Here is a 14,464-nt window from a genome sequence, read left to right on the forward strand (position 1 = left end):
TGCATGTTGAGCATGTTCAAAATTTTCACTCATGATTTCAAAACATATGAGGATTTCAAAATTCTTGACTTAGCCTTCCCTTCCTGTGTAGTTAGGCATTGCCTAGCAATGCAAACACCATTCAGTCTGAACCCCAGGAACTATATTTTACCATATATAAACAGAAAAACAAGATCAGAATTAGTTGTACAAGCAAAGAACAAGTATGTTGTTAAATGTTTGCTTTTTGTTGTCAAGTGGCCGTGGTATAAACAGTACATCAGCCTTCAAGTGTGTGCAGGCCCCTTTCCTCATCCATTACAATCATGAAGTGATCAACTTGTCCGGTATTACGCTTCGCTTAAAATTCCTTCCTATTACCTTTCTCCTTACATACTCCTTATTATTACATAATTTGTAATACTCCTTACAGAACACCATAACACCTTTTCATTTTTCCACTGACGTGTTTACAGAATGTCTTATGCATTACGTTTACAAGTATAACACATTGCTTCAAAAGAGTGCATATTTTGACAAATAAATACATATTGCACTGCAGTGATAAACTGAGTGCTTCCTTCACAGGAAGAAACTGATGCAGTGTGTCACCGTCACAATGCATTTGCAAATTGATTATGTGAACACGGCAATGAGCGTAATTACAGAAAATGTTCGTTTCCAAAGATATCCTACTCAGATTGAGCTGGCAGCAGGTGTGTTAGAGGAGCCCCAGTGTGCATGTGCAAGTGTGTGTCTGCATTTTTGTGTGTGCGCGCGCGCGATATAGCCTAAACGTGCAGAGAGCTGGAATCTGACTTGCTGTCAGGGTTATGTCAGTATTATCTTTAGTCTGCTCCTGCTGTATCTGTGTGTGGCTATGATACACTTGCAGAGGATCGGATTTGTCCTCTTTTTTTATGGACTTGTCGTTCTATCTCTTCCCATTTCTCTCTCCCTTCCAAGTTTAATCTGACATATATAAATAGGCTCACCCCCTCTCCGTTTGTGGCAGAGGGAAATCAATTCAAAGTAATAGAGCTTTTGCGTGTGTGCGTGTGTGTGTAAGTGAATGTGCTGGCCTTAAGAGTTTTAGTTTAGTGTTTTCCCCAACACCTTGTCTCCTGTGTGAAGTGTGTGCTAAAGCTGAAGCAGGTGTGTCTCTTAAGGCTTGGCATGTTTGTGTTACATTGGCAGCAGACAGTGCTGTTGTTTCCCAACGGTCAGGTGGCTAGACAGTAGGGAAGATTATATCATCCCGGAAATGTGCCCACTAACTCGACGCTGTTTACCTTCATTCTTTCTATCGAATGTCATGTTCTAAATGTTTAATACAGAAGGCAGATTCACAAAGCTTTGCAATGTAACGCATTCCGCAGACAGCCGATTATAATTATCATGTAAACAAATATGCAAACTCCCTCCACTATTGTTCAGGAAATTAAACTTGCTTCTTTCTGAGAAAAAAACACACTAGAAGTCTCTTTTACGTCAGTGTTCCCACACAAAACTATTTATCCTCATTCATGTGGTGGCCGCCTGTTTTGTTGTAAGCTTTAATTCTAGAAACGTTGTTTATTAATGTCGTGCCAGAAACTGTGCCAAAGCCAGCCCGTCCTGTCACCGCAGCAGCACATGACCAGTCAAAACATGTTTACATGCCCTGGATCATATTAACAAGCTGCTGCTGTAAATGGCAGATATCCATGAAGAAGACCGAGGTGACTGCTGTGTCCACTAATGTGGAAAGGCTAGAGATGGAAGGAAAAAGAGGGGGGGGGGGGGGTCTTTACAGTTGCAGAAACACTTGTTGCTGTTATTATTATTATTGTTGTTGTGTTGAGGAAGTGTACATCAGTTAAAACGGAAACTCAGTTCATAGAGTGAGGCCGGCCAAGCCCAGCAAACATCTGTGGAATGTAACAGCTCTGCAGCCTCTTTCCTTTTTTTCTTCTTCCCTCCCCTCTCATACTCTCATACTTCCCCTAAACCATCGCTGACAGTTCAAGGCTTCCACTTGACTTTTGATTCACCTCAAATCAAGTTTCATATTTCTTCTGTAACTATGTGTCTATATGTGTGTGTGTGTGTGTGTGTGTGTGTGTGTGTGTGTATGTGTGTAAGTATGTATGCGATCATCCGATGCCTGAAAAGAGAAAGCTTGTGACTCCTCGGGCAGGAATATTTTTGGTTCCTCGTGGTCAGTGACAGAGCTGCGTCATCTTTCACAACCTTGACACAATTTGTTTTACGCTTTTAGTAACAAGATAAAAACTTAGAAATGCATCGATTTTAAGAATGAAATCCAGTGCGGATTGGCAAAGCTCTTAAAAAAAAACTCACTTTAAAGCAAACAAAAGAAAGGGAGCCAAAGTCATGCCATGCTCTGGTACAATTGTGTTTGGTTACAACATTTAATGAACACATGAAACACAAAATGATAGTGCTGAGTTGAAAATGCAACAGAATTTTGATTTTTTTTTTTTTTAAAAAAGAGTTGTTAAATCATGGCTAAAAGAGACACACCTGTATTTGTTGATGTGTTATTTTATTTTATCTTTTTTTCTGCTTTAACTTTTAAAACATTTTTTTTAAAGCCTCCTGTGGACAGGTGTTGTCAATTAGCCTTTTGCTAGAAAACACTAAATACATCACATCTGGTGCTTGTGCATAGTTTTATGTTGTGATGTACATGTCAAAAAATAAGCAAATTAGTAAATAAAAACTAAAAAAATGAAAGTGGCACTAATGCACAAGAATTTGGCAGGTACAACATAATCCGATGAAGCTGAATAAATAACTAAAATTACAGTGCATATTAATTTATAGTGGCTCAGGCAATAGATGAATGAATCTGGATGCTCTGTCCCTTTAGGTTTACATGTGAAGCTGCTTTTGTTGCTATTTGCTCTAACAGCGAGCCACAAATTCATCTGCTGGCAAGCCTGGATATAGATAACACAGGAGATAATGAGGTGGTGTTGCTCGCAGAGTTATTGGTTTATTCAGGAACAACAAGCTTGTTTCTTTCCACCGCTGTAGTCGTCCGCCATTTATTTGTTCGAGAGGAAAGAGTTTGAGCGGATAAGAGGTTATTCTAACAAAAGTAAATATTCTTTAAAGCAGATCAGCCCATCTTTTTGACTTTAAAGGATGGTTGGTAAATGAGATTTGAGGAGAAAATGTGGAATATATGTCCAGTGCAATTTAGAGATGATGAAAAAGTCCTATTCTGTACACTGCCGAGACAAATGCTGTATCAAAACTTTGGTGACACGGCTGATCATCTGTTTGTGTGTCACCCAGCAGCCCATCCATGTGACAGTGATAGGGACTGTCAGTCCCGCTCGGCTCCCTCCCTCGATCTGATCTCTCCCTGCCGCCGCACCAGGTCGCTGCTGGCCTCGTGGGACCTCATTTCCATGGCATTCCAGCTGAAGGCAAATGTGCCCACCTGCCCTCCTCTCCTTTTTTCTGTGTGCAGCCCTTGCTCTAAATCCTCAGCGGATTATCTTATTGTCTTCTTTACCAAGCCAAAGGCCACCGGCCATTTGCATCTGAGAGGTAGAGCAGGGAAGTTGTCAGAGCAGACTGTGAGCGAGCATACGCTGTGTGTGTGTGTGTGTGTGTGTGTGTGTGTGAGTGTGTGTGAAGGCGAGGAGAGAGCAGCCCAGTCCATTTGCCAGTTAATAGATGAAGAGCAGAGGAGAGGGGAGTCAGGAAAAGGTGGAGACAGAGAGACAGAGATGATTAAAAGACCTTGTGGCTTTTTGTCAGAGGCTACAACATCAAACCTCCCGTCTTCATACCCTCTCTCTCTCTCTTTCTCTCAACATCACACACGCACACACACACACACAGAGAGAGGCGGATAAAAACACGTAAAGTGAGATCCCACCAATCTAGTTAATGAACATGATAGTCTGACAAGTGTGTAGTCGTTTTGAAAGCTGTTCAACTCTGCGTTTCGGGTACTCTGCAGCCTGCCGTGTCACATATTTACTCTCCATCGTTACGCTAAAAAGATATATTTAATTCATCTTATTATACAACAAACAGACGAGCAGAGAAATATTTAGTCGTTCAGAGAGGGATTTACGTGTCCATTAGCTCAGGCACAGTTTGTTGCTGACAGGTGGTGGTTTAATCACAGGCACGCACAGTTTTTTTTTTTTCTGTGGTGCTCAACACCAGCCTCCAGTTTTTGGCCTTTTTTTGAAGTGTAAGCAGTATTTGGCTGCAGGGAAGATGACATTCACAAATCCCAGAGAACCTGAGTCTTGAGGCAGGTTCGATATACACTATAACAAACGCAATGAGTCATGGATTAGGGCCCCCAAGGGGTCCCTAAGGGGCTTCCTGAGGACCCTTAGGCAAAATAGGAAATAGTTTTCAAATGAAAGCCTAATTTCATTATGGTTTTAATTTGGAGTAAGGCAGAAGGGGAGTGTTGAGCCTCCCCTGTAAGACCTTAAATTGTCACTTCTGCATTGGTAAAGATTAAACAAACAAGATATAATGTGTTAATTAAAGAGCTTTTAGAGGATTTAGTTACTTGTGGCAACTATTTTGATAAAGCTTTATTGTTTAAGTCATATATTGTATCAAAACTGACACACTTTCACCATTTGCAGAATCTCAGTTGTGTGTATTTTTTGCTTTTCACTATGTGTTGGGTTTTTGGGCACTTGAACAGACATTTGAAGTTGTCACCCTGGGCACGTGGAAACTTTTTTTTCTGTTTCCATTTACAAACTATTTTCCATTCTCAGCATGACTTTCATTTCAAATTCAGCAGAAAAAATGATGAAATTGTTAGTTGCTGGCTGTAGCTTCTTTGTTATAACAAAAGTATATCCAAAAACAAATTAATTGAATTTTAATCGCGATATCGATTTTAGCCTCCCATGATTCTAAAAACCTAATAATAAAATGAACATTGCTCCACCTCTGACATAAATCCAACGCCCCCGTCTTTTCCAGCAAGTTCTGTGTCCCGCCCCTTATGTTAGACCCGCTGGAGGAACGGTGTGTTTCTGCATAGATCTGGGAGATTTAAAATGACAAAGTGTTTGGTTGACAAGAAGAAAGGTAGGACTGGGACATCTTCACTGCTCTTAAGTTTCATGAAAAGTTTGGCGTGAGATCACACAGCTATCAGGATGCTGCACTCACACGCGCTGCATTGACACACACACACACACACACACACACACACGCCCGCAGTCACTCTCTAGCTCTTGCTCGTTCGCTCCAGACTCCGGGAGATTGTGTCTCATGTGTGGGCGTCAGGGAGCCGCTATCAATATGCAGAGAGTTGGGATGTATGGATTACATAATATATTAATTTCTGTGCGGTGGGGTCTATCACTTCTCAGCGTGAGAAATGACAGGTGTGGCGTGTGGAGTGTGAACTGCTTGACACAGTGCACACCATCCTGGTGTCACCATGGCAACACGACCAATTTGTTTAATAAGCTTGGCAGCCAGGGGATTTTTGTTTTGGTAGGTTTTGGCTATTTATTTTTATTTATTGTTTTTACATATTGCTATTATTATTTCCATTTATCATTATATATATTTTTCTTGATTTTCATTTATTTCTGGTTGTGCTGTTCAAATATATTTCAAGTTGAGTTCTGGTGGTTCATTAAATGCTTATGTTTACACATCACATAATCGTGTTTTATAATCGCGATTTCAATATCGATCAAAATAATCGTGATTATGATTTTTGCCATAATCGTCCAGCTCTACTCAGCATATAAATAAATGTTATAATATATCAACAGAAATACTTGAATCAGCATAGTGGCTTCAACATGCCTACACTTTGACCTGCTCCACCTTTTCCTAGCTGCCATACACGCACACACTTTTCTCACCGGGCTGACCAGCTGCTGTTTGTGTGGCCCGCATGCTGAGGCACATGCGCGCCTGTTTGCCGCACCAGCAGGCCGTGGATGTTTGCAGAAGAATAAAATTTGGCATGACGATGAGTGTTTGTGTATGTCACACACGTGTGGACAGGACAGCAAACACTCCTGCACGCAAGCACACACACACACACACACCCACACACATACACACACAGACTGATCCAGTAGGCTTGTGTTGCAGTTTGTCACAGCGAGAGCTCTACTAAATCCTGCTCCTTTTGTGTGTGTGTGAGGGAGTGATGCAGAGGTGAAAAAACTTGTCATGTGCTGTTGTTGTTGTTGTTGTTGTTTCTGTGGCGCGAACCAAACACCTGTTGACATGTGACCCACCCTTTTGTCAGCCGTCACTCTGCAAATCGGCTCTCCAAATCTTGAGGAGGGGGAGACGTGGCTACAAATCATAACATCTGATATGGCTGACCTACAGATTTATGTGCGGTGCTCATGTGACTATTTAATCTGAAAAACGTAAATTACAGAAGCATGAATAATAAATCACTGAAACTTTTTGTGCTTCAACTTTAGATTAAAGAGTTCAAGCGAGCTGACAAGCCATCAGATTACAGAGTCATTAAGTGACTTTTATGTATTTTAAGTCATATCTTCATATAGAACAAGCTGTAATCTAATCACTAGTAATATGATCATTTAGCATTAAAGACCTTTTAATGCCAACATCTGGCATGTCTGATAATCTTCTTAGCCAATCAGCTGACACCGACAGAGCAATCTGTACAATCAGATTTGTAAATAATCTGAAAAGAATATATTTGGATCTGGTGCGACGCTATGAAAGTGTGTGTGTGTGTGTGTGTGTGTGTTTTTGCACTTTGTTTTGATACGTGTTGGGTTGCACTTCTGCCTGCTGAGCCACAGATGGCAGCCCTCTACCTCAAGCTTACAAATGCCCTGCAAACACATATATATGTGCGTGTGTGTGTGTGTGTGTGTGTGTGTAGTGTCAGGTTTTCTTTGCATGTGAGAGGAGAGCGATAGGCCGCGGTTCTGTTGATGTCTGCAGAATGTAACAACACATCTCTCTCTCGCTCTCGCTCTCCCTCTCTCCCTCCCTCTCTCTCTCCCTCTCTCCTTGTCGTTGTGTAGCCTGTATCCCTTCTTTTTTTCCTCTATCTGCATGAAGTAATACACCAAGTTATTAGCAGGATGGCTTGTTGGTCAGCTCATACATTCTTGTAACGACAGCACAGGCAACAAATCCATCCTTTTTAACAGATTAATGGGCTCATACTTCTCCCAGTATTTTGGCTTATTCCTTTCAAGAGTGCCTCAAATAACCCAAATGCTCCATGCTAGGCTGCCCGGCTTCCTTGATGCGGCTCCACGCTGTGCTAATAAAGAGGCGACATGCCTGGCTACCATTTTAACCCCTCACCTCTGTTTCTTTACATGCTGGGTTTTTTTTTTATATACCCTGCTGGAGAAACATGCCCTGCCCCAGGACCCGGAGGGTCCTGGGGCAGGGCAACACACACACACACACACACACACACACACATACCCCCTCCTCCTCCCTGCAGACGCTGCATGCTGCAGTCAAAGGAGGTGAGTGTAATTTACTACTTGAGCGCCGGAGCAGCGGTGACACACCTCCCCGAACAAAGGCGTCTTTGCTCTCCGTGCCAGCATGTGGTCTAATTCCCCAGTTGTCTTTTCACAAGATCACCTGGCTTTTTTTTTCTTTCTTTCTTTCTTTCTTTCTTCACCCCTCCTCTTCTCCTCATGTGACCGCTGCTAATAGCTGTCGTTACCTTTTTAAGTTTGTACTAGCATCATATCTTTTAATCCCACCTCTCCTGCCGGGCAATTGATCCTGGTGGAATACTGTTATGTTGGCAATTATGAATGAAATGTGTTACACTGGAGGTCGATGCACGATGTTGCAATTCTTGATTTATTTTCTTTTATTAGTGTTTTATTTCACTGAACTGTGCTGAAGGAATGTGGATGGTGTTAGATGATGATGCACGACGACAGCTTATACTATATATATAAATACACACCCAAGGCTCATATAAGCAAAGATTTCATGAGTGTACAACAATTTGGCTCAGTGTTATGAAAGGTATCATTGGGATTTTATAACACTACTATTACTACTACTACTACAAATACTACTTCTTATTGATTTAAAAGAAATACATTCAAGGCAGAATTAGAATTAATTTATATTTTAAATGTAATTGCTAGATGCTGAAGCCTGAGTCTCTCCACTGTATTGCTCCATCTAAACAACACACTGACATTTTTATAATGTAGAAATTAGTCATAGTGTTGCCTGAATTTTCCTCTGTTAGTTTGAATGGAAATTAAATCACTTAATGTAATCTGTTTGGCACAAACGGAATGAATCTAGAGGATTAGATTAAACTGTGTGGCTTAATCAAAAAAAATAATTCCAGCCTATAGGTTTAGAGGAGGCTACACTGCTATAAGACAGATTCAATCTGTCCCATAAACTAAACACGCTCCAGAACCTGCTTGCATGGTTTACATGACTTTTTGTCCTGTTAAGCCTCCCTTGACGTCTGTCTTATGGCTTGTATATACATTGAAAGAATTATTAGTCTCTGTATTAATTCCTCCTGTCCACACCGGCCATGAAGAGATTTCCTCTTAATGTGGCTACAGTGTTGAGTTATCCACAGTTCTCACTCTGTGCAAACATGTTATAAAGTTCATTTAAGGCTAATTTGAGGCTTCAACAGTTACAAGTAGCTGCATTTTACTCTGCTATTTCCTTCAGTCAGTGTTTTTAGTACAAAACTCCTGTTTAGTGTCTGTCTGTGGTAACGCAAACTTGGAATTTCTGAACTAAAATTCAGTATGTTTGTTTTCTGAAGTCTCAAATTAACTTCAACTAAAACAAAGAACAGCTTTTTGCACAGAGTGAGTATATCTGGGTTTGTTCCTCATCTTTTACATTACAGTCACACCAGGGGAAACTAGTAACAGACAGGATCAATGATTACAGGCATGTCACTATAATATAAACGCAGGCTTTAAAAAATCTGAACCTGCTATTTAATTTAATGGGTGTAGCAGTCCAACATCTAAATACCTGCATATTTTTGTAGCACTGCTGATGAGGATATATCTTTCTGCTGTGACTCACCCTCATTTTAGTGTGCTTGTTCCCAGCTATAGAGATGAATATATAGAATATGAACATCATACACTCTTTTCCATTCACTAACTAGCACCACCTCATTTTTTACTGGGGGAAGGATTAAAAAAAAGAAGTGTAAGATGAATGTCAAGCTCCGGGGGGCTTAGGGCATCTCTCCACTACGTAGGTGGTATTATCTTATTCAAGTGCTCTCTCTCTCTCTCTCTTTTTCTCTCTCTCTCTGTGCATCTCTCTGCCTTGCTCTCCCTCCCCGCTCCTTTTCTTTAATCCTCTGCAGAGTAGGTGTGCTAGAGACAGAGAGAGAGCGTCAGGAAGAGAAGACTGATATTTGCTTAACCAAATCCTCAGAGGAGGCAACCCTCTTTCATCCACTTCCAAATTCACTGCGTCCACTTTCATTTGGTCATCCGTCACTTGCGCTGTCTCTTGCTCTCTCTGCATTTCTCTGTGTCTGTGTCTGTGTGTGTGTGTGTGTGTGTGTGTGTGTTTGTGTGTTTGTGTGTTTGTGTTTGTGTCTGGGCTGAAAGAGAGAGGAAAGCCCACAGACAATGGCCTGCATTCTGCTCCGCTCCCCTCTCCTTCCGTCTGCCTCGTCCTTGCTTTTCCGTTTCTTCTTCAACTTGTCACTTTTGTTGTGTGCTGTTGAGGGTCAGACTGGCACAGGCAGGCATCGGTGTGAGCATGAGAGCTTTTGTGTGTGCCCCTGTGTGTGTGTGTGTGTGTGTGTGTGTGAGAGAGAGAGAGAGAGAAGGAGAGAGAATATACTGTTGCAGCTGAGCGTATTTGTTAGAATGCCAGGGTTAGTCGGGGCTTGCCCCTTTGTTTTACACTAGAGAGACGGAAGCACACACACACATACACAAACCACCTGTGAGCACTGCTGTGTTGACTTATTTGCATCCCGACTGCTGCGCTCGACTGTTTAAGAGTCAAATTTCCCACCCGTGTGTCACATCACAGTGGAAAGGATGGAGCAGATTAGCTTCTATTATCATCAGAATGTACAGTTGTCCAGCCTTAAAAACAATGAAATACAAACTCATGAGACATCTTTGTGTCACTGGATGGTGCACAGACTAGCAGCTCCCTTTGTATCTATCTCTGGCTCCATCTTTCCTATCAAGATCATGTTGAAGCAGAATATGAGTGAGAGGAGAAATTTCATTGTGGCCTTTGACAAAAAAGAAAAAAAAATCTCTTTCTACCTTTCCTCTCCCTGCCAGACTGCTCTTTTTCTTTTTCTATGAACAAGAACCTAGACTTATCTGATCTGCTCCCTTTTTTTTCTATTCCTCACAGCAGTCGCTTCATATTCTCTGCAAGCAGAACTTATTTTCAAAGGTGCATTTTAAAGTAGGGTGATCCCAAATGACTCATCTTTTCTCTTTGTTTTCTTTCTTTCTTCTCCCTCACAGTGAGCACCTATCCTGCGCCTTCACCTTCTTCTTACACGGCGAGAGCAACGTGTGCACCAGCGTGGAGATCAACCAGCACCAGCCCGTCTACCATCTGACGGAGGAGCACCTCACTCTGGCTCAGCAGGCGTCCAGCCCCTTCCAAGGTGAGTCTTGCTCGTGTACACCCCCACCAGCAGCTCAGAAACGCAGGGCAGCTTCAAAGGTGCTGTCGGGAGACACCCCCCCCCCCCCCCAATGGGCCGGTTAGAATTAAATACAATATGTGACCTCATCCTGATATGTACTTAGAGTGGCAGGATCACCTCGGGACGTCGTTTTATAAAGTTCAACGCCGGTCCACATCGTCCCCGCATGCCTGCTAAAAATCCGATCACTAGCCAGATAAACAAATGAACAGTGTCGAGCTCTAATGTGTCACTTTGTATGACCCTGAAGCGGGGCGCCGCATCATTACCCTCAAGTATTTTTCACAATCTGATCAGTTGTATCTGAAATATCACATGTGACAGTTGAACTAACAGACAGCATTAGACTGCGCCTGATTTTTGTATGAGAAAATGCTGCTAAAATGTTGTACTTCTGATTTTCTCAATATAAATGTTTCTTTGCTTCATCTCAGATTTCCTCATTTCAAAATAATCAAAATAAACCCAAAATACAAGGCCACCTTCAAGCTGAAAGAATCTAATAGGAGCCCTGTGACATTTACATGTTTGCACACGATTGTGTAATCAGACGGGCCGGGCCAGAACTACTGCTAGTGTATTGTTTTAGCATGTTTTTTTAAACACCTTTCAACTTCAGCCAAAATGTAGGGTCAGCTGAATTTTTTTTAAATGCACTGAATCTTATTAGAAAAAAAAAATCAACATTTTGTGATAGATTATCAAATGATTATTAAATTAAATGCACAAAAAGCTGTGCAGATAGGCCCAGTCTAACTCACAACTGCATAAGCAATTTTCCTGAGGGCATTTTAGCAGCTGTCTGAGTTTAAAATCTGAAAACGTCATAAAAAATCATCTGTGCAGTCTTTAGTTGTGCAATATATGTATTTTTATTTTAATGTTGGCATGAGAGTGAAAATAATGTATTGATTGTTGAGAGAGATTTTTTTTCCTAACACTCATATAAGTAAGTTTCCCTCGAGTATGTGATCCCTTGAAATGCACTGTTGCTGAATCACTATGTAGTGACATCGCTGCTGTAGAGGGTAAACAAAAAGGGCATGAAAACATTGTCCAGCAGACTGATAGGAGTGAGCGCCTTGTTTGAAGAAACCTGCCAAATATGATATTGAAAGATCATTTTCTTACCTCGAGTGGATATTCTGCATCTGCTTTTACCTTCAGGAAAGCCATTTAGCCATGACTAATCTCTTCTGAAAGCCTAAAAATGTTGCACTGTGGTCTTATTTCTGCACAGACATTACTCCTTGCAATTAGTTTAAGAAAAAAAGCTTTTTGCATCTATTTAACTAAGGGTTAATCTTCAGGGCTCAAGGACCCAATTTAGCTTAAAATAACTGTGGGCTGTTGAGCAAAGCACACAACCTGTCACCTCAAACAGATAAGGAGTAAAGTATTCAAGAGACAAACATGCTTTCAAAAGCATTTTTGAATATTTACATGTAAACATTAAAATGTCAGATGCTCATCTTTAAGCACGAGTGTCTATATTTTGAGTGAAATATATTAGTAAATAGTGTGTGTGTGTTGTGTGTGTGTGTGTGTGTGTGTGTGTGTGTGTTGTTGCAGAAATAATGCATGCACAATCTTCCGTCAGGCTGTCTTTCATTACAGATTGGCTCGGAGCCAGCTATAAAGAAAAGCCTCTGTAGTCACTTTAAATTATAGTGTAGTGTAGTTATAAAAATCTGTGCCTCTAATGATATTCCATCATTGGCTCTAAATTCATTACACCCCCGCCTCCCCCCACCCCCACCCCCACCCCAGCCAAATACCCTGCAATCCCCAAACTGTTGTGTTTTCACTCACACATAAAATTGTTAGTGTATTAACTGTAATATACATTCTGACTTATTTTACGTGGGGAAGGAGATGGTTGGCTTTTGTTATGAGCGACACTGAGAATAAAATGAAAGGTACGAATATCTGCACAAGGCGTTATTCAGCTGCCTTCCCCCTGAGATTTTCCTCTCTAGATTGTCACGTAAATGGACCTCGCTGTTAACAACAACATGCCAACAGCACCAGCCTCAATAATAAACACATTTTAAAAACCACGTGTTGCTGAAAAGAGAGAAAATTAGTGGTCTTTGTGAGACTTTTGATTAGAGTTTTCAAATTTCCTTGATACACTCTTTCTATTAAATGTTTAAACATTCCCTCCAGACATATTTTAAGATATGTAAAATACTTTGCTTTGAATAATAATTTGTGTCTGATATGGTTTCACACAAAAAAGTTCAGTCACCATGTTAAAATCCTAAAAATGACATCTACTCCTTGCCCCTTCTCACAAAGATTTTTAATTTCAAAAGTTGATCCGCTCGACGCAATATGTCTTCATTGAAAAGTGTCAAACTGTGCACATACATCATCCTGCACAGTGAAGCTTAAACACTCAACTGAAGGAATAAGGCATAAAAAAAAAACATTTTTAGAGTGGAGTAGCCCTAAGGAAATGCTTTCTCTCTGCACTCTTTTACCTTCTCATCTGCAGTTAGACATGATTCAGCCCTCCCGTCCCATCTCCATACGCCCCCTCCAGTGTAATAACAGTGATCACTCCCTCCATTCACCACTGTAATTTCTGAATGGCCAACACCTTTACTGTCTCTCTAGAGCTCTCCTGAAGGAAGCTGATGATATCCTGTCTAGATATATACATAAAAGATTTAAAAAAAACAACAAGATTTCCATATGAACTCATATTAGTGTTTCTGATTTCTATGGAGATTAATTTAGGGTGCACACTGCTCTTAGTCATGAAGTGCAGGACTTCTCAAAATGTACATGTTATGTTCTACCCCACACACACACACACACACCTCGTCTTTGTCCACTGTGAGATAAAATAGCTGCAGTTAAAAAGCTTGAGTACCCATTACTTTTGGATTGTCTCTATCAAACTACCAATGTTAAATTCACATTTTGATTGGACCTAACGGAATCACCCTCAAGCACTCCTGGAGGTAACCGAACCTCATTTTGGGACCTGCCGATTTTATACGCGCTCAAATGAAGCAGGCGTGTGTGTATCTAAAGTGTGTATTCTACGATAAGCACGGCCTGTTGGGATCATTGAATATGCTGTGTGTGTGTGTGTGTGTGTGTGAGAGAGAGTGTGTCAGAGCGCAGGTGTGTGTTTTCACCGCCGCAGTATCTCCTCCTGGCTAACCAAGCATAGAGGAGGAAGGGCTGACTTCCATCCCCCCTTGATCCATCCATCTCGTCCCCTCCCCTCTCTCTCTCTCTCTCTCTCTCTCTCCCTCTCCCTCTCCCTCTCCCTCTCCCTCTCCCCCTCTCCCTCTCCCCCCTCTCTCTCTCTCTCTCTCTCTCTCTCTCTCTCTCTCTCTCCCCCCCACCTCTGCCAAGCTTGGTTTACTGTGCGGCAGAGCGCTCCGGCAGGCAGACCTCTCCAGGATGTGACCTCATAAAAGGGCGCAGAGTGAATGTAATGAACTCTCAGCCCATTACACTGATCTGAGCACATTTGACATGTCTTCAGGGAGCCAGAGATAGACTCACAATCAGAGAGAGGGAGCGAAATAGAGAGTCAGAAGGGATCGAGGGAGGGAAGAGGGTGCGTTTGGAGTGGTGCGATGGTTGGGGGGGTGGGCAGGGACGGTAAACCATTTCCATAATTGTGCTGAATTTGATCTCTCTTCCACAACTGGCCTCAGGTCTTAGGAATGTCTGTGTGTGTGTGTAGCAAGAAACGCAGAAATAAAAGAGGGTTGAATTTAATTAAGGTTAATATGATCGGCCGTAGCTGGATGTTGTTGCGTAGTGCAT

General features: G+C 41.7%; 1 protein-coding gene across 1 annotated transcript in view; it reads left to right on the top strand.

Annotated features, from left to right (window-relative positions):
- Nucleotides 1-14,464, top strand: part of med13a (mediator complex subunit 13a) — a 67,613-nt gene that overhangs the window by 34,489 nt on the left and 18,660 nt on the right. The window contains exon 4 of the mRNA XM_053331132.1: nt 10,482-10,627. Within this exon, the coding sequence (XP_053187107.1) occupies nt 10,482-10,627 (146 nt within the window). The remainder of the gene's footprint in view (nt 1-10,481; nt 10,628-14,464) is intronic.

Source organism: Scomber japonicus, chromosome 13, assembly GCF_027409825.1.
Source record: "Scomber japonicus isolate fScoJap1 chromosome 13, fScoJap1.pri, whole genome shotgun sequence".
NCBI classification, from domain to species: domain Eukaryota; kingdom Metazoa; phylum Chordata; class Actinopteri; order Scombriformes; family Scombridae; genus Scomber; species Scomber japonicus.